Below are 25,470 nucleotides of genomic sequence, written 5' to 3'. Positions count from 1 at the left end.
TAAGGATTTTTAGTACCTTTTTATAACTTTGTTTTTTACGATTTTACCCAGCTTCGCACTCTACTCCGTGACTTTTTTTCTTGCATCTTAAACAGAAACTTTCTTTTTACGCATAACTTTCAGGCGTGCGGTTGCGTTGCAAGTACGGAACGTGCGGTGTGAATATGACAAGTGGCTCACAATACTCAGCATCACTTAGTTGTCTTTGTTTTTTCATCTCTCTTTCTTCTGGGAATATTTAGACCAGACCCGGGGGACCCTTTTCGAGGGCACCCCAATTAAATGACGCTGGCTCGCCTCCGGACAGGCCATGCACGTCCCACACATGGTTAGCCCTTGTCCCGGGCCGTCCAGCCGTGTTTTGATGGTGCCTCGCCCCTCTGACGGTCTGGCACTTGCTGGTCGATTGTCACCACGCTGGAGGGATGCATCTCACGGCGTCAGAGGAAAACACATTACCAATCTCTCTGAGTGAAAGAAATGCCTGACTGCGGACAGGAGATGCTTTGTTTTATGTAAGAAAATAGCGTTTCTGCACCAATAGGAAGACCTTTTTATTTACATGCACTCAATGATATATTTTTTGAGAATCTTTTTAAGCCTTTTTTTTTTTTTTACATCTTAATTACTTTGCTCTTATCTCTTAAATCTACGACGTTGTTATTGGTTAGCGCTCAGTCTAGTTTTTCAGTTTTATTTAATTCCAAATGACTAAATTGCTAGAAACTCGGAAATTAAATTTTAAAGTCAAATGGATCCTCCTCCTCCTCCTCCTCCTCCTCGTCCTTCTCTTCGAGGAGGAAAGTAAGCCCACGGGACCATCCGCCTCATGTTTCATCAAAAGCTTCTCAGCGATTCAAATAAATTAAGCTTCAAAAGTAGTTTATAATTATTTTTAGGTTAGAGAGAGAGAGAGAGAGAGAGAGAGAGAGAGAGAGAGAGAGAGAGAGAGAGAGAGAGAGAGAGAGAGAGAGAGAGAGAGAGAGAGAGAGAGAGAGAGAGAGAGAGAGAGAGTAGACTCTTGGTAGCTACTGGGAAAGAAAGATTTATATGAAGTATTTATGTCGTCTTTCGGGGGAAACTTTTAAACATAAATCCCCCCACCCCCCCACTCCCACCCACCCCCCGTTTAGTCGGGCTGGGTGGCTGACATTAAAGCGTAACCCAGAAGCTCTGTTTATTGCATTGGTGTGGCGTTACTCGATGTACTGATAGTTAGTTTTGTTTTGAGAGCTTCGTTTTGTTTCCAGAAATTGATTTTCCTTTTAGCTAATATGAGCACTCCAATTCTTTTACATCTAGCATTGTCAGGTGTGTGTGTGTGTGTGTGTGTGTGTGTGTGTGTGTGTGTGTGTGTTTGTGTGTGTGTGTGTGTGTGTGTGTGTGTTTATATATATATATATATATATATATATATATATATATATATATATATATATATATATTTTTTTTTTTTTGGGGGGGGGGTAATATCATAGTCCCGTGAGGCTGTGACCTGAGAGTAAGGAGGAAGAAGAAAAAAAAATGAGATTAAACAACTTTGCGAAGCGAGTGAAGCGTTGAGGCAAAACTCCGTGAGTGGAATTAAAAATCATGTAGCAAAAAAAAAAAAAAAGAAATGGAGAGAAAAATATCTCACAAAAAATCGCGCGCGCGGTAATTAAAAAGTCTGAGTAAAATTTAATTGAACTTTCCCAACAGGATTCCTGGAAATTATTAATTTATAAAAGCCAGATTCACCGTCAAGCCACCGTGAGCCTCAGCCTTGCCGGAGGGCGCAGCTCGAGGCCTAGCACCAGCAGTCATCAGCGCATTCCAACACCACAGGGAGTCGACTTATGCTATTGTCTGGCACGCTTCCAACAGCCACCATAGCCGCTGCTCCGGACGGCTCTAACTGGCTCTTGAAGGCTTCTAAATGACACTTCACGGATTTTACCAGACACTGAGAGGCTTAACACATGTCGTGAACCGCTGGAAACTGTCCCCGTCGGCTTTTGTAAACTGGAGAGGATCTTGGTGGCCTAAGTGAGCGTCGGCATGAGACTGGATGGCCCTCGCCTGACGTGGGAGCCGATTGGTAGTGTGAATCCCATGCGAGGAAGCCGCCACCTCAGCACACCTCACCCAGATTCATTGCCTACACAGGGAAGGCGACGGCGTTCCAGAAGTCTTCAAAGTATCCATGACGAGGAAGGGTGTGTGGGCAAGACGCAAAGGGACAGCGGGCTCTCCTCCACTAGCAATGCAATGAAGCAGGCCATGAAGGGAAGCCGCGGCGATGCAGGGAGGAGGCGGAGGTGAGTGTTCGCTCCTTCATCAAGCCGGGATGTTATTGGGTTTGAATGTTGCCTGGAAGGTTATTTATTGTAGTAATAGTAGTGGTAATAGTAGTATCAATAGTAGCTGTGGTGGAGGTAATGGTGGTACCAGCAGCACTAGGAGCAGCGGCCATGCCCATGTTATATTAATCAAGTTAGATGGTGAATGACTAATCCCCTATCGGAACTACACTCGTCAGCAGACAACTCTAAACAACGCCACCAACAATACCTCGACCAGTGAACCCCTGCACACACCTCAAGACACCTTCCCAACGATACCTCGACCTGAGAACACCTGCAGGACGCGGCTAAAATACGCTAAGCCTGAATTAAAGATGCAGCATTGATAAGCGGTAAAAATTCCAGCGGCAGAAAAAGACCCGTTTGCGAAACACTGCATAAACCATTTTCTCATTAGAGTTATCAAGCTCTTGGGTCCGGACGTCAATTATTCAAATGTCCATTGCGCTGAAAGTGTTGCTTTTTAGCTCACTCAGCAAACACACTAAACGACGAATTACACTGCACGTCAAGTGGACTCCCATTATCCATAGACAACATAAATTTTTATCTTTAAATTTCGCGTTTTCATATTCTTTTGCAGAAAACAGTTCCACAGAGCACCAACTCACAGATATCGTGCTGGTTAGTATTCACAATGTATGCTTATATTTTCACATTTGTAGTTTCTTAATGCTGTTTCTTAATTCTGCTTCCTCCCCCTGATATATTAGTGCGGATGGCATACGTTTACTTTCCTTTAGCCGCGGGAAAACAGGAGCAGGGAATCGATGCTTCAAGAGCAAGGAAATATCATAGAATTTACGTAATTTGTCAAGCTGTACGACGTGGAGTAAAAGCCAAGCAAAGGAAACGACCCAAGTATCCATGTATGCATATTATAGCACGGGACAAAATATTTCCATGGCGTCGCTTTAAATATTTTAGCTTAGTAGTAGGTGGAGGAATGTGTTGTGTGGAGGTGGAGTGAAAGTGATTCAAGATAGATATAGATAGACCGATAGATACAGACATGAATATAGAGACAGATGGATAGGCACAGCTAGATAAGTAGATAGATACGAGAGAGAGAGAGAGAGAGAGAGAGAGAGAGAGAGAGAGAGAGAGAGAGAGAGAGAGAGAGAGAGAGAGAGAGAGAGAGAGAGAGAGAGAGAGAGAGAGAGAGAGAGAGAGAGAGAGAGAGAGAGAGAGAGAGAGAGAGAGAGAGAGAGAGAGAGAGACCTTGTACTTGGTGATGTGCTATGACAAAAACTAGCGTCGTGGTTGCTACAAGCTGTCAATCGTTCAGGAATTTGACGTTGCACCCTTTGTCTCTTCCAGTACTAACCAGAAATGTCCGCCTTTCCTTGGTAAACTTTTTTTTGAGGCAGAATTATTCGAAAACACCTTAAGAAGAAAGTTTGATGTAAATTTTGTACCACATCTTCGGTATTCTTTATTGGGGGGGAGGAAGTAGCGTTTTGCAGGACTTTTTTTATCTAATCTGGTTTTGATTTTGTCGCCCTTACCGTAGGAAAATGTAGTGAATTAACCCTAGAACGCTAACCATGGGTATGAGGTACCGAAGCGAATGACGTCATTGCCATTGTGTATGGTTCCGGTGCTCTGACCACCTCCTCACCTCTTCATAGAGCTTCTTGTGCCTTGACAGTGTGGTCACGTTGTTGTCCCTAGGATATTGTTTACGTACTTTTTAGTGATCACCTGTCACGTGGGATCAGGACCAGTTTGGAAGCCATCGATGATAATTTTTTTTTTATTTTTTTTTTTTTTTTTTGAACATTTTTTTTTTTTTTAGTAACATTTTTCAGAACCTGATTTTTTTTACCAAAAAAATACGTTTTCTTTCATTTCTTATTAATAGTCAAGATAAAGTTTTTGAAGTCCCATTCTTGTTATTACTTTATTTAAAACATTTATTTTTTTTATTTTTTTTTTCAAAATCAAGTATGTAGGGTTAAATGGAGGCTCCTCTCACAAAGCGACTAAGCAACTGAAAGGATGCCTATATATATAAACAGCATTGGGTATGGTATCGAGACTTTAGTGGCATTGTGACTTAAGTGTAGGATTTAAAACCACCAACACCACCACTCTACAGTATAACACCAACAGCACCATCGACACCACCGTAGGAAACCACAATAACTCTATGGTGTATTACTGACTGTATCGACACGTTTTCTTTATTTTCCTGCTTCTCGTCGGGTGAGGATATCAATAACGCAGGAGAGTAAATAAAATCATCAGTCAGGTTGTCAATAATATACTAGACTGACTATATTTACGTGTTAAGGAAAACTCTATATACTTATGGAAAACGAGGAACGAGTAATTGGGAGAAACATGAAAGAAACTGAGAAATACGGGAAGAGGCAAAGTCAGTTAAGGAAAGAAAATTAAGGAACACGTGTAAATAGCCGCCATTTCCTTCTAATTATCTCCTCCTCCTCCTCCTCCTCCGCCTCCGCCTCCTCCTCCTCCTCCTCCTCCTCCTCTTATTTTGCCTATTCCTCTTCCCTTTCTAGACTAACTTCCTCTAAGGGAAGGAGACAGCAAGTGTAAATTGCTTTGTTAAATTTTTTCCTTGGCACTTTGCCCAGTCCTCGCTTTCTTCTGTAGAATTCCTCCTCCTCCTCCTCCTCCTCCTCATCCTCCTCCTCCTCCTCCTCCTCTTCCTCCTCCTCGTTTTCTTCTTCTTTTCTTTCTTCTCCACTATTTCCTAATTACTGTATTTCCCTCGTGGTCTCTTCATCACCTTTTTCCGTTACTCTTTTGTATTTTTCCCCTTCAATTATCTTCGTTTTTATTTCCTTTTTTCTTCAATTAGATATCCTTCTACCACCATCTTTTCTGTTCCTCTACCTTCTCCTCCTCCTCCTCTTGTGATGATAAAAAAGAATAGCTTCCTGCTCCTAATGAGAAGGACCTCATTTCCATTTCTTTGCACAATTATTTTTGCCTCGCGCAAATTATGTTTCCTTGCTCTTAATTTTTAATACTTCAGTCCTCCTCTCCTTATTCTTTTCCCTCTTTTTTATAAGACGATGTATTAAGTAAGTTTTTAAACGGAGAATTTATATTTTACCAAATATTACTTATAGTAGTGGTAATAGTTGTAGTAATAGTAGTAGTAGTAATAGTGTATTAGTAGTAGCAGCAGCACCGTCTTTCTTCCTCCAAATGCTCGTATTTAGTAATAAAATATTTTGTTTGTTACAGAAAGCTTCCAACCACTTTCTATGCTCACGCGTTTGTTTTTTGTTTTTTTGTTTTGTTTTGTTTTTACAAAATATTTCAATTTAGTTCAACACACAAGTCCTTGGAAACCTTGGGCCATATTTAGCGCCAGCAGACTAATCAACAGAAGGTTTTATTAGCAAGATTTTTCACCAGACTTACTCTAAATTTCAAATGTCTACAAGACATGCTACGAGCGGAACTTTTAGCGACACGAAAATCTCTACGGACATAGCGAGCCGCGTTTACATTACTCAACGGCTGCCATGATTGGCAGTGCGAACACCCCAGTGTATTCCCCCCCAGAACATTATTATTCTGTATCACTATATAGGTCAGGACGATGGATGAACACGATAATCATTCTTTGTACCATAATGAGCTCTTTTCCTCGCAGCCATTCATTCCTCCTCGCTCCGCTGTCCTACGTCCACTTCTGCCATTATCACATACTTTCCTATCTTCCTATCACTCCACTTGCTCCACTTTCGTTATTCCCAATTTCAAATCTGCACCCAACTCACAGCCCTCATCATATGTAGTTTTCTCCTCATCTTCTGTATTTTTTCTCCTCAGTTCTCCATCGGAGCTGCCTTTAATCCACGGCTGTTGTTGTTTTTCTATGGGTCCACCTAGATGTGTTTTCCCCTCCCTACCCCAAGGCCCCACCTCAGTCTTTCTTTTTTTCCGTTTTCCCATCCCCAAATAATCTGATTAATATGAAGGAAATGGAGGTCATGTTTAACAATCATTTGGGAGGACAGCAAATGATAGTCGGGAACGGAACAGTTAGATAAAATAAAGGAAAACACATGTCTAGAATGAATATTAGATTAGATTGAGAAATACTTTCGTCCTACAGTGGACTCGTAATGACTGAGGGTAATGCTGATGATGCCCTATCTACCTCTTATCCATTGGTCTTCTCTCATTGGTCTTCCACTGTACCTATTCTCTGGTGTCCACTCGAACCCTGTCTTCCCTTGAGCCTCCATTCCCTATTCTCGTCCTTGCCTGTCCTTGTGACCTTCAAGCCTCGCCTCTCCTCGCCCTTCACCTCCACAGCCTCTCCTCACAGCGGGTATGAAAAATTCAGCCTCGCGTCCATTGTCTCCGGCTCCAAAAGTCTGTTGACAACTTGCCTCTCTAAAGGCTGTTCTACAAATTGATATTGATTGGAAGGGAGCGACCGCCTGTGCTGGCCTGGAAAAAACTCATGAATTGCAAGTGAGTGCAGCAGAGGCAGGAAGAGTATTTTGAATCATATAAGTAACTGAAGTGGAAGTTAACATGTTCAGTTAACTATTTTTGCAGTGATCACCATCGGCACGGTGAAAGGACATCGATTCAGCTTAAAAATAGTGCGACAGGCTGGTTTCCATCCGAGTCTCTTTCGCTCACAACGTAAAAGGTCCGCTCTGAAACGTGTTGGTGTTTCAAGTGGCGCTCCCCGTCTATGGAGTGAATTAGATAAAACAAAGGTGAAGCGTTAAAAAGGATCCTGATGGAACGATACGGAAGTCTGACGAGTTACGGAAAAAAACTGCCAATTGGAAAAAGAAAATTTAAAGGTTGTTCAGTTTCAAATAAATAAGAGGGAATAAGCTTAAAAGGAAAGAGATAAAGTGCAAGCGTTGGTAGGAGAAACAAGCCTTCCCCTCAGGCCAGCAGAGGCGCGAGTCTTGGCCCCGAGGCTCTGCAGGTCCCTGAACCCCACACCAGGAAAGTTTTCGAACAGATTTTATTTCACCGCGCCAGAGTAGAGCCAGAGGGACCATGGGATTAAAAAAGACAAACATTCAGCAACAAAAATCAAGCAAATCTTTCTGTTATTTGTCTTCCACTTTAGAAAGTTGTTGATCTGTGGATTGATAGTTGTCGGGCGTTGTGGAGGACGTATTTCTTAGAAGTGATAAAAATAAGTCTGCTTTTATAAGATGCTTTTATATTTATGGACTTCATCAGAATAAGTGTTTCGACGATCTATACGAGGGTAATGTAATCAACCAATCGCTTCTATATAATTAGGGCCTTTGGTGAAGCTTTCTTTCAATTAGCTTTATTATACTGGAAAGACCATTGCCCTTATATATATAGTAACTACTAAATCTTATCTTCGTCGAGAGCTATATAAGCATCAAGTGTCTTTCGATCATTAAAAGCACGCTCCTCAACACCACCATAAACAAGTAAAGGGCTCACTGTGTTAGATTGAAAGTCTCATTATCGAGGGTGCATATATGAATTTAGCGAGCGCACAAATATGAATAACAAAGTGAGATCTTTCTTTGTTGACTTTTTGCTATAAGTCGCTGTCTGTCTATGTGAGGGTCTGACTCTGTATTAAAATAAGGTGCTTGGTGGTCCCTTCCTCCCGAGCCGATTCACGTTTTCCTCTTCCTCCCATTCTTATTCCTTCCCAACACATTAGTCCTCTTCAAATCTCCTTTTCTCGTCTATATTCTCCTCGTCTCATCTCCCCTACTTTCCACTTTCCCTCACCCAAACTCCCCATAATTCTCTCCCCTTACAAATCATTCCACCCGCGTCCCCACCATAGACCCTTAATCCCAAGCACCCTTCTCCTGATCTCCCTTTTTCATCTCCAACCATATACTTTTCATCCACCCTCCCCGTCGTCTCCCCCCTCTCATAAATCCTCTGCCTCACCCCCGCCCTCCAAAACTCGCCCTAAATCACTTTCTCTCTCCAGCACCCACCATCCTCCCCTCTCCCCGCCACACCACCAGTCTACACCATCTCTTCTTGCCCTCTCTCCTCGAGCCCTTCCTCTCTCAGAATCTAAAGGAGGGAGAGAGGGAGGGAGACGAGTGAAAAAGTGAGATTTATTCCGTGACTTTTCTGTTCTTGGCTAGGGTAAAGCAGAGGAGGAGGAGGAGAGGAAGGAGGAGGAGGAAGAAGGCAGAGCTACAGGCCGACCAACTACCGCGTATAAAAAAGCGGAAGGGAAGAAATAGTGAGTAAATGGAAGAGGGATAAAGACGTGGAGGAAGTGGAAGGAGGTAGAACACGATAATCAATTGCTAGTCGCCTGTTGAGGGCTTCCAGACGTGGTTAGTCAGGTCTTACCACTGCTTAAGTATTCCCATTATTTTCCGAGAGAGAGAGAGAGAGAGAGAGAGAGAGAGAGAGAGAGAGAGAGAGAGAGAGAGAGAGAGAGAGAGTGTGTGTGTGTTAGTTCTGATGTTTTCTTTACTATTAATGGTGTGTAACTTTATTCTGTGTGTGTGTGTGTGTGTGTGTGTGTGTGTGTGTGTGTGTGTGTGTGTGTGTGTGTGTGTGTGTGTGTGTGTGTGTGTGTGTTTTGTTTACGTTTGCCATTTTCCTTTTCCCAAACGTTTTCAGTCAGCCAAAATACTTGAGTCTGCCTCGCCCTTCATTTCCCCCTCGCGTTCTTTTATTCATGACAGGTCAGTGTGTGTCCGGGTCAGTGTGTCCGTGTGTGCTCTGAGCCGCTCCTCTCCTCCTCCCTTTCTCCCCCCTCCCTCTCCCTCCCTCCCTCCTAGACCCCCCGTGTGTGGACCGCTAATAACGAGGCAACTTTTACAATTTTCTCACACGGAAAAAAAAAAATCCCTCTCCCCTCCCTTCCCTTTCCTCTTGTCCCTCTCTCCTCCCATTCCCTGTTCTTCACTCTCCCCTTCCCCCTTTCTCTTGTCCTTCTCCCCTCCCATCCCCTATTCTTTCCTAGCTCCTTCCCTCTTCCCCGTGTTCACTCTCCCCTTCCCCCTTTCTTTTGTCCTTCTCCCCTCCCATTCCCTATTCTTTTCCATCTCCTTCCCTCTTCTCCGTGTTCACTCTCCCCTTCCCCTTTCTCTTGTCCCTCTCCCCTCCCATTCCCTATTCTTTTCCATCTCCTTCCCTCTTCCCCCTTCCTCGTGTTCACTCTCCCCTTCCCCTTTCTCTTGTCCTTCTCCCCTCCCATTCCCTAATCTTTCCCATCTCCTTCCCTCTTCCCCGTGTTCACTCTCCCCTTCCCCCTTTCTCTTGTCCTTCTCCCCCTCCCATTCCCTAACCTTTCCCATCTCCTTCCCTCTTCCCCGTGTTCACTCTCCCCTTCCCCCTTTCTCTTGTCCTTCTCCCCCTACCATTCCCTAACCTTTCCCATCTCCTTCCCTCTCCCCTTCCCCTTTCTCTTGTCCTTCTCCCCTCCCATTCCCTATTCTTTTCCATCTCCTTCCCTCTTCCCCGTGTTCACTCTCCCCTTCCCCTTTCTCTTGTCCTTCTCCCCCTACCATTCCCTAATCTTTCCCATCTCCTACACTCTTCCCTGTGCTCATAATTTCCTTTTCTTTGACTTCTTTCTTCCTACATATGTCCCCTTTTTTTCATCCCATTACATTTCTCCATTTTTTTCACACTCCCATATTTTTTTTTTACATTTTTTCTCTTTTCAGTCTTTCTTTATTTGAGCCTTGTGACTTTTTTATGCAGTTTCCTTGACTTACACCCTTCTGTTTTCTTTTTCCTTTCCATTCTTCTGTATTTTTCCACCATTTCCTCCTCCTCCTTCCCATTCTCCCTCCTTTACTAGATTCTTATTTCCGTTTCCTTTTCATTCCCTCCTTATTCATAATCCTTTCCTTAATCCTTGTCCAGCTTCATCACTGTAATCTTCTCTCCCACCATTTTTAACTCTCCTCGGTTTATTTTCGCTATCTTCCTCCCTCCCTCCCTTGTTTCCACTTTTCATTGTTCTGTTTTATTAATTTTCCTTACACATCCATTTTCTTTATTTTCCGTCCATCCTCAATCTTTTATTCCATGTTGTACCCCATCTTTTCTGTATTCATCCCTCGTTCTCCTCCCCTTCCTCCCTCCCTCTCTCCCTCTCCATCCTTTCCTCAGCCCCTTCCACTCTGAATTCTTCAATATCTCCTCCTCCTCCAATATTTCTTCTCTTTTTAAATCTTTCCTTTGCCTTACTTCTATTCATCTCTCCTCTTTGTTCATATTATCCCTCCTATCACTGTCCTTATCTATTTATCCTTACTCATCCGTTGTTTTACCTTTCCCCAATTCTTTTTTTTTTTTTTGCACATTCTTCCGTTTTTTTTTTATATTCTAGCGTCTCATTTTTCTAATCTTTATTTTTAACCCTGAGCTCGTCCCCGTTAGTATTTTTTTTGTAGGAAAGGGGTTCTGGTTATATTGTGTGTGTGTGTGTGTGTGTGTGTGTGTGTGTGTGTGTGTGCTTACGCGCGCGTTTTACACGTTTGATAATGTAACTTTCCTACTTACCGTCTCTCAAGCATCATTTCCTCTTCTCTGGCTATATAGTACCTCATTCGGGTTCGCCTCTCGCTTCGTAAGTCAAGAGTTCGCTGTGTGTTGTTAGGCACTTAGGGTATGGACTCGTATACTTTATGTGACCTTTCAAATCACAGTGTTTCTACGTGACATTATATCGTTCTAGTTAACAAAAAAGCTGAGCAATTTTCGATACTCCACTCTTTACTAGTTCACGTAATCTCTCTCCTCCTCCTTCTTTTTCTTATCCCCTTCCTCATCCCTCTCCTCCTCCTCTCCTTTCCTCATCTCTCCTCTACTCTCCACTTCTCCTCTCTTCTTTACTCCTCCCCCCTTCCCATCCCACTCCCCTTGCTTCCTCTCCTTGGCACAGTCTCGCCTTCCGTTCTGGTCTGGTGTGTGCGGTCGGACCATTCACATTCCAGGCACCGACGTAGCCAGCATGTCTTGGCCTTTCTTCTCCGTTATCTGCAAGCGTCCATGGTTTTATTTCCTACTTCATATTCAGTTGGCGCTTCCTTCCCCCTCTTGCTTGCTTGCCTGCTTGTTCGTGCTATTGGAAGTCCGCATATTGTGTTAACTTTGCCGTGGGTTCAGTGATGGCCGCGAGGTCTGTCTGGTGCTTCTTGCCGGGTAAGAGGTTTCTTGGCTCCATTCCGCAGATATCGGTGCCCGCGGCCCTTATGCTGCTTCTAGGGTGATCATATCTGTGGGAAGGGGAAGAGAGGGGGGAGGGGCTGTCCATCACATGTGTGCTGGGCGAGTGGGCTTGTGGAGTGGTTATCGAGACGGTCTTAGGTCACTGGTGGCGGCGGCGAGGGAGTCAGTGGCGCCTAGGACTGCGGCAGGAAAGTTTGCAATATTTGTAGCATAGTACCACTGATGTTACTGTTGTTAATGGGAGTCACAGTAGGAGGAGGAGGAGAAGGAATACGAGAATTAGTAGCAGATGGAGGAGGAATAACAGGAATAGTAGATGAGTTAGCAGTAGTAGTAAAAAGCAGTAGTAGCACAAGTAGCAGTAATAGTAGCAGTAGTAAGCGTTGTTGTTGTTGTTGTTGTATGCGTCCACACGAGCCACTCTACTTCCTATTGATCATGTGTGTGTGTGGCAGGTGCTTAATATTGGATTAGGCGATCTCTGCTGGGAACGTGTCTGTGTCCTGAGCAGGCGTCTCTTCCTCTCCCGTCGGTTCCTTTTCTTATACTCTTTTCATATGTGTGTGCCATGGAGAGACAGACAGGCGGGCAGACAGACGGAGAAGAGGAGAGGGAGCTTAACTCGAATAAATAATATCTGAAGTATATTTAGACTTACCAAGAAACAAATCTACTGGCATGGTTGAGTAGTAATTTCGCTATATATTAAGCCCCCCGCCCCTGCTCCCACTTAGGCAAATTATATGGTTCGCCCTTCATCAGGAGCACGACTGTAATCATGTATTCTTGCTTCTAGGAGGTCACCGATTAAGCCTTATGCAACGAGACCAAAAATACCGGGAGGTGAGTGTGGGCGGGGCAACGGGCGGCGAGGAGAATAGAGGGAATAATAATAATAATGGATAAGGCAGGGAAGGCAGTAAAAATAGTATCATCAAGGTTAATTTTGATAACCGCATGAGCCAAAATCCGTTTATTGATGCCTAGACTCCAGAATGACTCGGTTTGCCCTGAAGAGCCGCATTCTCCCAAATTATTCACCCGTTTTCTGTCAATTCACTCAGACAGGTCGTGCAGGTATTGCCATAGAAACGGGTCTCTCTAGCAGGGTGTATTAACGAACGCCCAGTGTGTGTGTGTGTGTGTGTGTGTGTGTGTGACCTTGGCGTGAGGTCAGGCCATACACCTCCACTTAATAGGCGCCTCTTAGACAAGCCTATTACCTGGGCGTGGAGGGAGGGAGAATATGCCGCGGCCGCAGAGACGAGACGGCAAAAAATGCAGAAAAAAATGAGAGGAGCGGGACGGATAAGGGTCGTAGAGGGTAGCATTAACGGGGGAGGGGGGGCGGAGGAGGCTGGCGAGGGAAAGAGCAGGGGGAGGCTGGCGAGGGAAAGAGCAGGGGGAGGCTGGCGAGGGAAAGAACAGGGGAAGGGAAATGGAAATGGTAAGTGTTGTGAGGAAAAATTATCAGTGTTCCTACTTACCAGGGAGGGAGGGGTAAGTGTGCCGCAGCCCAGAGGTGAAGGGGAGGAACAGCAGGAAAAAATGTTTACACTGTGGCTTAGCTGAAGATAAGCGTGCGGTAAGGGCTTTTGAGGGAGAGAGCCGGCGAGGGAGGAGGGGGAAAAGAGTGGCAGGTAAGAGTAGAAAGATATAAGGCAAAAAGAGGCTTAGGTAAGAGAGTGCCGGCGAGGGAGGAGGGGGAAAAGAGTGGCAGGTAAGGGTAGAAAGATATAAGGCAAAAAGAGGCTTAGGTAAGAGGTGAGGGTAATGGAGAGAAAGGGGAGGCGATATCGTGGGGAAGGGAAGGGCGTGGCAGATGAGAGGAAATGAATGAGAGAGATGGGAGGTTACATGAAATTAAAGAGTATCAAGACACCTCTCCACCCGAAATTGACCTCTCTTTTGGCTACTCTTTACTATTGTCTGTTATGGGAGCGGCGAGTAGCGGGCTTTATTTATTTATTTATTTATTTGCACTCCTTTTGTTGCCCTTGAGCCGTCTCCTTTGTTGTAAAAAAAATGAAAAGGAAGTGAGGTCAGAGTGAGTGTTGAAGGTAACGGAGGGAAAGACGTTTAGATTTTGCGGTGGGGGAAGGGCGTGGTAGATGAGGGGAACCAAATGGAAAGAAAGGGGGATCACAGGGAACTATATGGAATCAGAAGGGAGGTGACAGGAGGCTTGGGTAAAGAGGTAGGTAGAGATGAAGGTAACAGATGGAGAACGGCGCTGAGGGTGGAAAGGGGAAGGACGTGGCAGGTGAGAAGTAAATGGAACGGAAGGGAGGTCACAGGGAACTAAAGAGAAGGGAAGGGAGGACACAGGATGCTTCGGTAAAGAGACAGGTAGAGGTGAAGGTAAAGGAGGGAGAGGGACGTCCAGGGTGTGAGTGAGGAAGTGTGTTGCAGGTGAGGAAAACTAAATGAAAAGGAAAATCACAGAGAACTAAATGAAAGAGAAAGGAGGTCACAGGAGGCTTAGCTGAAGAGGTAAAGGAAACAGTGGGAGAGGGACGTCGAGGGTGTAAGGTAGGAAAGTGTGTCGCAGGCAAGAGGAAGCGAATTGAAGGGAAAGCAGGTCACACGAGGCATAGTTGATGAGTAGGTAAGACGTAAGATACCGGAGGGAAAGGGGACGTCGAGGGTGTAGAGTAGAAAAATGTGTCGCAGGTAAGAGGAAGTGAATTGAAGGGAAGGCAGCTCACAACAGGCTTGGGTGAAGAGAAGGGAGAGTTGGCGTAGAGGGTGAGGCGGGTGAAGGGCGTGGCAGGAGGCGAGGGGAGCTAAATAGCCATGTTCGTCTCTCCAGGCCGCCGAGGCACAAAGGGCCGTAAATACGCAGTCGCGCCGAACAGGAAGCAAGGAAATGTGTATATGTTATTATGCTTACTGCTAAAGGTGAGATGTTAGTGAGCAGCCACGGCATATACACTTCTCTCTCTCTCTCTCTCTCTCTCTCTCTCTCTCTCTCTCTCTCTCTCTCTCTCTCTCTCTCTCTCTCTCTCTCTCTCTCTCTCTCGAAAATGTTAGAGAAAAATGGATCGGAGAGGAAAAAATCAAAACCTCTGAGAACTCGCCTCCATAAGTGTTCACAACTGGAATGAGGATGCAAACTGTGGCGGGAAAGAGACAAAAATGGAACAGTAAAGATTAGAGAAAGATTAGAGAAAAAAATAATTGAAGAGGAAAGTATCAAAACCTCTGAGAACTCGCTCGTATAGGAATGGAAACTGGAATCTGTAATATGGCGGGAAAGAGGCCAAAGGAGAACGGTAGAGGTGGTGAGGGCGGAGGAAAAGGAGAAATAAGTAAGATGTGAAGAGGAGAATAAGAAGAGGCGATGGCGGTGGAGGAAGGGGAAGAATGAGTAAAATGTGAGCAGGAGGATAAAAGAAGAGATGGAGGAGATGAAGAAAGAGGAGTAAGTGAGATGTGAGTAAAAGAATAACGAGAACGTGAATAGAGTAATGGAAAGGAAAAGCCTAGGTGTTGAAAAGCTTGAGCTCAGCCGGAAGACGTGGAAAGACATCAGAGGAGTTGCGTCCGAGAGAGAGAGAGAGAGAGAGAGAGACTGACTGACTGACTGACTGACTGACTCGCCCAAGGGAAACATAACTCTATTCTAGATATACACACGAGCACTCTATATACATTTCCAGCTGTCTGTGAGTATCCAGTTTCCCTTTTCAAATAGTTTCCTCATCTCCCTTTTTTCCTCGTCGCGTAAGAGATTCAGAAGGGGGCAAACTATCCACATATAAGCAAAACATGGATATAAAGTAACTCCATACAGAACACAGGGGCCGGGAACTGAATTACCCATACCGAAAGACTTTTTTGTGTGTGTTCTGCCGTGTTATTTTCCTTACGGCTCTTCTGTTTGTGTAGAAGAATCAAGTGGAAGACTGGTAAGAGCGCTTGAGATCTCTACGTGGAAGGGATTGGTGACAGGAGGAGAGAGACGTTGGTTATAGTGTTTGCGTCCCCTGTTCCCGCAGAAAAGACGAGTGGCAGTGTAAATAAAACTATACGCACGACATCTTCGGAGAGTAACCTATTGTCTTTTCTCTCGATAAATGGAGGGTCCGCCCGACTATAAAGTTTAGGGACGAAAGTTGGGACGAGGGCCACGCGGAGCAGAAAGTTGTCATTGTTTATCCTCCCTTCCTGTCTGGCTGCGGGTAAATACGGGAAAAGACGTCCTGTTATATGAAATGGGAGTGGCAAACATAAGAGGAATGCATCGCTAGGAAATGATAATGGAATAAGAAGAGTAATGTGAGTTATTCATTGGTTAAGTATATAGTTAGTGAATGAGGGAGGCTGTTACTGTGATTAACAAAGGATGAGCACAAAAACGTTAAAATAAGATAATATAAAGTACTAAAAGACAAAGGACAGGGGCGAATAAAGGGAGAACAAAAGCCATAGAGAAGAAAAAAGAAGATTTTGAATTACAACACAGAGCAGAACTGACTTTAAGGTGCAGATAGATAGACAGCCTGAAAAAACGGTCAGAAAAATCATTACAGAAAGAAAAAAAGCTATAAAAGAAGAAATAGAAGATTGAATTAAAGAAAGTTTGAAGAGGAGAAAAGGTGGAAAACACATTCACGGCGCTGGAAATGGAAGTCAGTCCTGTGCCGGAGATTAATAATGGGATGTTGTTGCTGAGAGAGAGAGAGAGAGAGAGAGAGAGAGAGAGAGAGAGAGAGAGAGAGAGAGTGTGTGTGTGTGTGTGTGTGTGTGGGTGTGGGTGTGTGTGTGTGTGTGTGTGTGTGGGTGGGTGTGTGTGTGTGTGTGTGTGTGGGTGGGTGGGTGGATGGTCGATATAGGAGGAGAGTGCGTGGTTGAAGCAGCTGCGTAACAACCAGCCTCTGTGTGTGTGTGTGTGTGTGTTTTGTGCTGTTATTTAAAGCAGATCTATCAGCAGTTACTTAGCGATGAAAGGAGACGTCATGTTATTCTATCAGTTCAGTAACATCAAACAAACATAGAAGCCTGAACGAGGAATAAATACGAAAACCATTAACGAAAAAATCTTGGATGTAACAAACGAAGGGGAGAGGAGAGTGGAGGAAGGCGGATAATAAGAGTTACGTGTTCAAACTCTAAAAAGAAAAATAGTCACCCATAATTCTTGCGGGTTAAATGAATGATGAGGCCGTTCAACACACCGTCGCTCATTGAGGAAAAAAAATATAGACTCCATTAGTTTTCAGAAGACACATGGCACATAGCAACGCAACACCACCCTTGCCAACGAGCCCAGTAAATGCTAGTACTTATGACGTTTATATCATCATTCCATTTGTACCTGCGTGTTTCAGAAGATGAAGTGAGTGCACGCTACGCTTAGTAAAGAGGCGCTAAGGAGGAGAGAAAAGCCAGTGGTGGTAAATCCCTGGGCGGGGTCCGGCAACATGATACACGGAATTAGTCTTGTTAAAGAGGCGTGTGTTGGTTCAAGGCGTGTCCCAGCATCGTTCAGGGGTCGAGGGACTTGAAATTGAAATTGCTGTAAATGAAAGTGGCCATGACAACAACGCTGCCTGCCAAAGGGTCCGAATGATCGTGAGAAATGTTAAGAGTCATAAAACGAAAAGAACTGCTGTCTCGAAGTTTGTAGAAGCCAGGGAAAGGAATACAAGACAGGAAAAAGAAAGCAGCATGATTTGTTTTCATATGCGCAATGGTAGAAAATGTAAAGTAAAAATATAAGGCTGTGACGAAGGATAGAGAATGGAAAGGAACAAGCTGTATAGACCTTGAGAAAAGAAGTGAAAGGAATAATAAATAGAAGGAAAAGATGGAAGCCTTATTTTTTATACTCAGTGGTAGAAAAGTAAAATAAAAAAATGGGACGAAGGATAAAAAATGAAAAGGAAAAAGCTGTCGACGTTGAGAAAAGAGGTGAAAGGAATGAAAGACGGGGAAGAGACGGAAACAGTATTTTTTGTAACCACAGTTTAAAAAAATATGAAAATGAAAAGGAAGACTTACGTGAAAAATAGAAAATGGAAGGGAAAGAAAGCTCAATACGAAAAACATGAAAAGAGGATGAAATGGTGAGAATAAAGTGCGGGGAATTAGATTTATCACTTCGATGGGAAGAACGGATGAGCGAAAAACTTCAATGGGCATCATGCGGAAGGAAGGACAGGACAAGTGGATCAGTGACGCGTGGCGAACATGAATCGAAACGTGAATCAGACGGTCAATTTAACGGAGAGAGAGAGAGAGAGAGAGAGAGAGAGAGAGAGAGAGAGAGAGAGAGAGAGAGAGAGAGAGAGAGAGAGAGAGAGAGAGAGAGAGAGAGAGAGAGAGAGAGAGAGAGAGGAGAGAGAGAGAGAGGGGAGTTGATCAACTTACAAGGAACTAATACCAGATGGGAAAGCCGCCAGGGTATTAGAGAGAGAGAGAGAGAGAGAGAGAGAGAGAGTGTTTCGACCAAAAAGCCAAGAAGGAAAAGTGGGTAAATTAAGTTCAGAGGACGAGGAAGAAGAGGAGGGAGAAGTAATGAAGGGGAAACTCTGAAAATATGACCCCAAGGAGAGAGAGGGAAGTAAAAGAGAGAGAGAGAGAGAGAGAGAGAGAGAGAGAGAGAGAGAGAGAGAGAGAGAGAGAGAGAGAGAGAGAGAGAAAAGACAAGCCAAAGGGATGAACAGATGAACAAGAAAGTAATCAGTTGTTATGTTCCTCCGGTCCCTTCCTGTTGAGAGGAACATGAAGACCTGATACTGATTGGACGGTCGCCTTGGTGATGACGATGATGAGGGAGGTGGTGTGTGCGGCTGTCTATTTTCTGCGTTTGTTGCAAGGGGGAGAAAGGGGGAAAGGAAGGTGATTTTACACTCTCACACTCTTTCCTTCTCCCCGACCTCTACCTACCCCAATGACCCACTTCCTTTTCTCACTATACCCTTGATTAAAAAAAAATGAGAATGATATACTGGTAGTGAGTACGCTGGAGTATTTAAATGAATACTACCAGATTTTATTATTGGTCTCATTGTTATTACTTATACTAGCACTATCATAACTATTACTAATATCATTACCTCTACTAGCACCGTCATTACTATTACTGATATTTCTGCTGTCGTTATGACCGTTATTACTATTACTGTTTTTGTTTTGTCCTTATTATCATTGAGTATATTTTGGGGGGTTATCACGAGAGGAGCGTCGCTGGACCTTATAATGTTACAACCACAGGCTTTTAGGACCCGGAAGTGAAGGGCCACCCCCGAGATGCTGAGGCCCCGAGGAGCAGTTCAGGGTTGAATAAATGGCTCTTCTTGTCCACTGTTTTATTCATATAGGTCACTGAGCCTCTAGGGTGTGCGCTGCGTCTGTTGGGGACTCCATGAAAAAATAATACATGTGAAAAAAATAATCTGCTGGCCCCTGCAATAACCTGAGTGGCCAGACTAACCTCACCCACCTCCCTGACCTGCCTTGCGCCTAGGATTACTTTTCAATGAGATTTTGCTGAACAAACACAAAAGAATTTCCGATTGAAACGCTTTCCTAGAAATTCGGATACAGGTCGGAACTTTTGTACACTGACTGACTGACTGACTGACTGATACAAGAGCTTGGGATCCCACTACATCGGCACCCTTGTGGATGTGTGACCTGAGTTAACCCTTGTAAATAACGCATCGTACATTGAATATCCAATAAATTGAGACTCCCGAAGCGTCATTTTTCCAGGAAGTGGAGATTGATATTGACTAGGAGTTGAAACAGTGGTGTAAATCAAGGCAGCCGGCGACTTCCTGGGCGAGGGTGCGCGTGCAACAAGGGTGTGTCAGGACAGCCCCGGGCCCGGCGATGGCGCTCTGCCGGCCGCTGCTCGGGTGCCGCGCCACACAGGCCCCTGCCGACCCCTCTGTTGCTGGTGTTTATATCTAGGGCGTTTCATTTCTAATTCATTTCATTATAACACAAAACCACGCTGAAAATGTCACCAGCTAGTAATGTTTTTTCTCGTATGTTAATGTTTTTAATTCATTTCGTTAAGATGTAATTACTGGGCCAAGCTGAAAAAGTTAGGTTTATGACGGTACCGCCTCAACGCTCTCTTCGTATGTCACATTATAGGCCGCTGCCGTCCCCTTTATTGTTAACATTTTTATCTTTTACTCATTTTTTTAAGGAAAGTGTCACGTGTATGAAATGATATCACCTCAGTGTGCTCCTCGTATGTTGCATCACACAGGCCGTTGTCGTCCGCTTTGTTGTTGGTATTCATATGTATGACGCGGTTTTTTAACTCATTTCATTATAACGCTAAGGTCTCCGTTGTAAATCTCACACATCTTTACAATTACACCTGTGCCTCAGAGTTTTCCACATATATAATATTATATAGGCCGCTGTCGTCCCTTTTGTTGTAAGCATTTATATCTGTGACGTTCGTTTTTTACAATTCATTTCATTATTCCACGAATAATAGACTACGTGGGATATGTCATATGTTTATAATGTTACCGCCTCAACGTTTTTATATCGTATATTAAAAAAGAATGCTCAAAAAGAATGCTCAAAAAGAATGCTCAAAAAGAATGCTCGAAAAGAATGCTCAAAAAGAATGCTCAAAAATAATGCTCGAAAAGGATGCTCAAAAAGAATGCTCAAAAAGAATGCTCAAAAAGAATGCTCAAAAAGAATGCTCAAAAGTACTTGTATGTCTAAAAGTGCTTCTCGTACACTAGCTGCCTGTACCTCGTCCGTCACAGATACCGCTTGAAAATGAGAGATAGAAAAAAAGGTCCAAATGGCGCAGCTTTACACCGGCGTTATCCACAAAACACTTCCCACTTTGTCTCACTAATCATAACATAATTGATATTCAAGTTCTTTCACCGGACGCCAAATTACGAACGGGGCCAATAACTGTGTGTGGAATGCTTTGAGTCCCTGGGAGTGACATTCGTATTTCAGGCCAATATTCAATCCACCTGTAGGGCGCATATACGCACGCACGCCAGCCGTCATTAGGCATTTGATGAAGGAAGTAATGATGGCTGCGGTTGCCGTTAGTGGTAGTAGTAGTAGTAGTAGTAGTAGTAGTAGTAGTAGTAGTAATAGTAGTAGTAGTAGTAGTAGTAGTAGTAGTAGTAGTAGTAGTAGTAGTAGTAGACTTGATAGTTGTAGTAATGTAACAACAAAACAATAGTAGCAATAATAATAATAATAATAATAATTGAAGTTGGAAACACACAGCCAGGAATTCGCTACTATTAAACATGCATCGCAATCGACTAACGCTCTTCATGCAACTCAGCTTGCGTGTGTGTGTGTGTGTGTGTGTGTGTGTGTGTGTGTGTGTGTGTGTGTGTGTGTGTGTGTGCTTGCATGGCTAGGTAGGTTACGTGTAGGGAAACACCACTACCACAACCAATACCACCGCCATTACCACCACCACCAACCACAACAACAACAACAACACTAACCCCACCACCACCACCACCACACCCTGTTGTATCTGCGTTCCTTTCGTGGTATGTGAAGAATGAAGGAGACGAGAGAAAGCCAAGGCCATTAGGCAAGGAAACAAAGGTGGAACAGTACCTACTATTTTATGAGAAGGTGAAGAGTGGAAGAGGAATAAGTCTGGGAAAGATGAAAGGACGGGGAAGGAAACAGAAGAATTGGTATTTTGTGCAAGAAGGGAGAGGAGGAGGAGTAGGAGAAGGGGTATCAAGGGGAGGAGGAGGAGAACTGGATGGGGATGAGGGGAAAGAGAACACAACAGGTGGGGGAAACGAATGACGAGGAGGAGGAGGAGGAGGAGGAGGAGGAGGGGTATCAAAAGGAAGGGAAGATAATACAGGAGAGAGAACAACAAACAGGGAAGAAGGAAGAGAGAAAATGAGACAGGGGAGGGAGGGGAAGAGGAAGAGTCGGACAAAGAAAGAAAGAAGCAACACGTTAGGAGGGGGGCGCGAGAAGGGGAGACGGGGGGGGGCAGAGAGACAGGGGTAGACAGTACGGGAGAGGAAGGAAAGAGGAGGAAGGGGAAGATAATAGAGATAGAAAGTGGGAGAATGAACGAGATAGATAACAAGAAGAGGGAAAGGGAAGGAAGGGGGATAAACAGACATGGTAGGGGAAGCATGAGGAAGGGGAGGAAGGGGAAGGGGGAGGAAGGGGAGGGAAACGTGTGAGGGGTTGATCAATAAGCATCGAGGGCACACACGATGACGGCTCGAGTCAGTCACCCGTCGACCGTCGTGAGGGGTGCGTGTTTACCTGCCGTCCCTCGCCTTCCTCCGACCTGTTCATGGGAGACTAAGCTATTCACAGGTGCCCTTGGGTGTTTGGGTGTTGTTATCCGTTTTTCGTCCCTCCCTATCTCCCCCGGGTCATCTGTTGTGTTCGTTCTCATCCTTTTCGTCGCCTTTCTTTCTATTCCTCCGTTGTCGTTGTCGTTGTTGTTGCTGTGATGTAATGTTTGTCGTTGTTGTTTTTGTTTTGTCTGTTGTCTCTGTTTTTCCTGTTTGCTTCATTCATGTTCATTCCATTCTCTCTCTCTCTCTCTCTCTCTCTCTCTCTCTCTCTCTCTCTCTCTCTCTCTCTCTCTCTCTCTCTCTCTCTCTCTCGTACACACACACACAAGGAAATTGGATTGTCCCAGACCATATACATATTTTCCAACTATATCATCCACTTTTACCTCTTCTCTCTCCTCCTCCTCCGCCTTCCTGCAAAAGTTATGTCCCCGCGGGCCACCGATCACGTCTGCGGCACTAAAACAAACCAACAGGACGGCAGAGAGCTCGGTGGGTAGGCGAGGAGGGTGGTAGGTAGGTAGCTGAGATCGAGGTGGGTGTATTGCTCGATGGGGTGTGGCTGTGGATGTGTTAGTGGGTGGGTAGGTAGATAGGTGTCTTTCTGTCTGCCTGTTGCTCAAGAGGATAGGTGTGGAAGGGAAGGAAATGAGAAAAGAAGTAGTTGTGAGAATGAGGACCCATTCAAGACAGGCTTACCTCTGACTCATCCGCGAGAAATAGTTTTATCTCCTTGCTTCTGTTGCCAGCCATATTACACACCCCGATTTCATCACAAGTATATCGTTCCTCTCTCAAGCTTTATTCGCACGCCATTTCCTTTCACCACATTTATATTTTACTTCCCATTGCCTGCTCAAGACCTAAATCCAGCCAGTCATGTGTAGCTTATTTACTGTTAGAGCACGTATAGAATTTGCGTGAATGAAGCTCCTCTGTGATATTAAAGGATATTTCATTTATATTTCTCTCTCTCTCTCTCTCTCTCTCTCTCTCTCTCTCTCTCTCTCTCTTCGCCATTCCCTTCATCCTGTCAACCTCCACACCATCAATATCTTCGCGATGTGTTTTCAAATTCAGCTCTCCTTATTTTTCATCTCCTCGGCGTCTCGTATTTTATTTTCCCTCGGTGTCTTCCCCGCGTTGCCACACTCTTCTCTCTCTGTCTTTCTCTCTCTCTCTCGCTCTCTTTCTCTCCCTCTCTCTTATCAGATCTTCATATAATACCTCGACTACCTACATCCTGTCACGTTTCGGTTCTTATCTCCCTCCTTTTATTTATCTTTTCCACCACAAAGCAAGATCTCGATTGCTCCTCACTCAGCATCTCAGTACAATCTGGAAACATTGAACTCCTCCGCCCGCTTCTTGTTATTTGTCTTTGTGTTTAATGTCATGTGTTGCTACGTATGTAAGAGTATTTCGTATTCATTTAATTTGTTTTTTGTTTTGTTTTTCTTTCTTACGTCGCAGTTTTATCTTCGTTGTTGTTTCCTTATTATTTTCCTTTCTCCTTTTGCTCCATTCATTCGCATCGTCTTTCGTGTTTTTTTCACTTGTTTCCATGATGGTCTGATTCCCTAGAGTTCCCCCTGAAAATTCTCCCGCTAGAAACTACGCATTTACAGACCGGACTGACTGACTCACTCTCTCTCTCTCTCTCTCTCTCTCTCTCTCTCTCTCTCTCTCTCTCTCTCTCTCTCTCTCTCTCTCTCTCTCTCTCTCTCACACACACACACACACCTTCATCTTTCTACACAGCATCAGCTTCCCTTCAGTATTTATTCTTCATCTTTCCGAGCCTTGCCTCACCTAATGCTCTTTCTCTCAGTCATCGCATCCTTCTCTTTTTCTTTTTTTCATTCATCTTCCGGCTGCCTCTCAACGTTGCCCATTTTATCAACATGAGCAGGGAGAGCAGTAGTAGTGGTAGTAGTAGAGGTAGTGGTGGTAGTGGTAGTGGTTGTTGTTGTGTGGTGGTAAATAATGATAGCGTATGTAGGCCACTTAATCACGACGCAATCTACCGCTCCTGCGTTTGAAAGTGACGGAGTGTTGTCGACCTGAGCAGCTTACGGGGGGAGGCGAAAAAATAAATGGAAAAAAATAGAAGTGAAAAATGTTACCCGGGAGAGATCAGGCGTTCGTTCTGTACAGCCTCTCATTTGTCATCTCTCTCTCTCTCTCTCTCTCTCTCTCTCTCTCTCTCTCTCTCTTCTTAGTTTTATAAGCCACTGAAGTGTTTTCAGCGACATCAATACTGTGACCTTGTGCGCTTCAGAGAGAGAGAGAGAGAGAGAGAGAGAGAGAGAGAGAGAGAGAGATTGCGTCGTAAATAGAAGAAGACGAATCATTTTTCAACGTTGTATTTGTTACTTTTTTTTTGTCTCTTTCCTGGATCCAGAACATTATACATATTTTTTCATCAGTTTTTTCTCATTCCTTCAGAGTAATTCACATTGTTTCATTTTCTGTCTCGTCCTTTTATTTCCGCCGTAAACTTCACATATTCTTCTTTCGTTTTTCCCTTTTCTTTCACCAACTTAACCTCTTCCTTCTCTTTTCCCTTCATTCCATCCTAACACACAGACGCATAGCATATACCCACTTCTTTCTTCCTTTTCTTTCACTAACCATATTTCTTTCTTCTTTCGTTTTCCTCTTCCTTCACGAACTTGCATAACTCTCTTCCTTCTCTTTTCTCTTCATTTCATCTTTACACACAGACGTATATACTCGCTTCCTTCTTCCTCTTCCTTCACAAACCATGATATTCTCTCCCCCTCCCCTTCCCTCTTCTCCTGGTCCCTCCCTTTCTTTATAAAATACCCATTCTCCCTTAGCTCACTATGTTCTGAAGTCCTCCACGTGCCTGACATTTCTACCCGCTGCATTTTTCACACACAGAAGTAGGTCACTCACTGTTAATGTTCTCAGACGCTGTGGGTACGCCCTCGCTCTCGCCTCCCCGGGACTGTATCTAGTAAACATGTCATCATCCCCTCCAGTCGTATCACTCTGCTTTGAAGGCGTTTCTTGGGTGTTTCTTTCCTCCTCGGGTATTTTTGTTTTGGTGGTTTGGTTTGTTGGTATATTCTAGTGATTTTTCTGTTCCGTGTCTACGTTACTGACATTGCCAGTTATATGATTCTTGCTCTTCCAGGTAGTACTCGTCGATACGTTCAGTTTCTTTATACAGAACTTCCTTATTGTGAACGCTGCCTCATTGTGGATATCCATAACTCATTCTAACGCTTTGTGGTAGCGCTTTGCATGGAATTGAGGTGGAGGAAGTGGTTCTTACTAGTGACTTGCTTTGAGCCATGTTTACACTAGGTGGGTAAACTGTTTATATTTTTATTATATACGAGACGCTGTACACGCAACTCCCAGCACAATAAGAAAGTTAGAATAATAGGAAAAAAACAATAAGGGAGTTGGAATAATAGGAAAATACAATAAGGAAGTTGGAATAATAGGAAAATACAGTAAGAAAGTTGGAATAATAAGAAAATACAATAAGAGTTGGAATAATAAGAAAAATCAGTAAGACTTGGAATAATAGGAAAATACAATAAGAGAGTTTAAATAATAGAAAAATACAATAAGAGAGTTGGAATAATAAGAAAATACAATAAGAGAGTTGGAAT

General features: G+C 44.0%; 1 protein-coding gene across 12 annotated transcripts in view; it reads left to right on the top strand.

Moving 5' to 3' along the window:
- The window catches only part of LOC127007127 (uncharacterized), a 60,757-nt gene that overhangs the window by 23,299 nt on the left and 11,988 nt on the right, over window positions 1–25,470 (top strand). For 6 of the 12 annotated variants that reach the window (XR_007760076.1, XM_050877768.1, XM_050877767.1 and 3 more), the window contains exon 2: window positions 1,702–2,300. The exons of 3 other annotated variants lie outside the window; for them this stretch is intronic. Coding sequence is in view for 5 of the 9 variants with exons in the window: in XM_050877768.1 (XP_050733725.1) it covers window positions 2,041–2,300 (260 nt within the window). In the remaining 4 variants the exon portion in view is untranslated. Of the gene's footprint in view, window positions 1–1,701; window positions 2,301–21,726; window positions 21,837–25,470 lie in introns of those variants that run through there. 3 more of the 12 variants (XM_050877769.1, XM_050877771.1, XM_050877772.1) reach the window with 3 other exon arrangements.

This window comes from Eriocheir sinensis, chromosome 34 (genome assembly GCF_024679095.1).
Source record: "Eriocheir sinensis breed Jianghai 21 chromosome 34, ASM2467909v1, whole genome shotgun sequence".
NCBI lineage: Eukaryota > Metazoa > Arthropoda > Malacostraca > Decapoda > Varunidae > Eriocheir > Eriocheir sinensis.
This window is presented reverse-complemented; position numbering and strand designations above follow the sequence as displayed.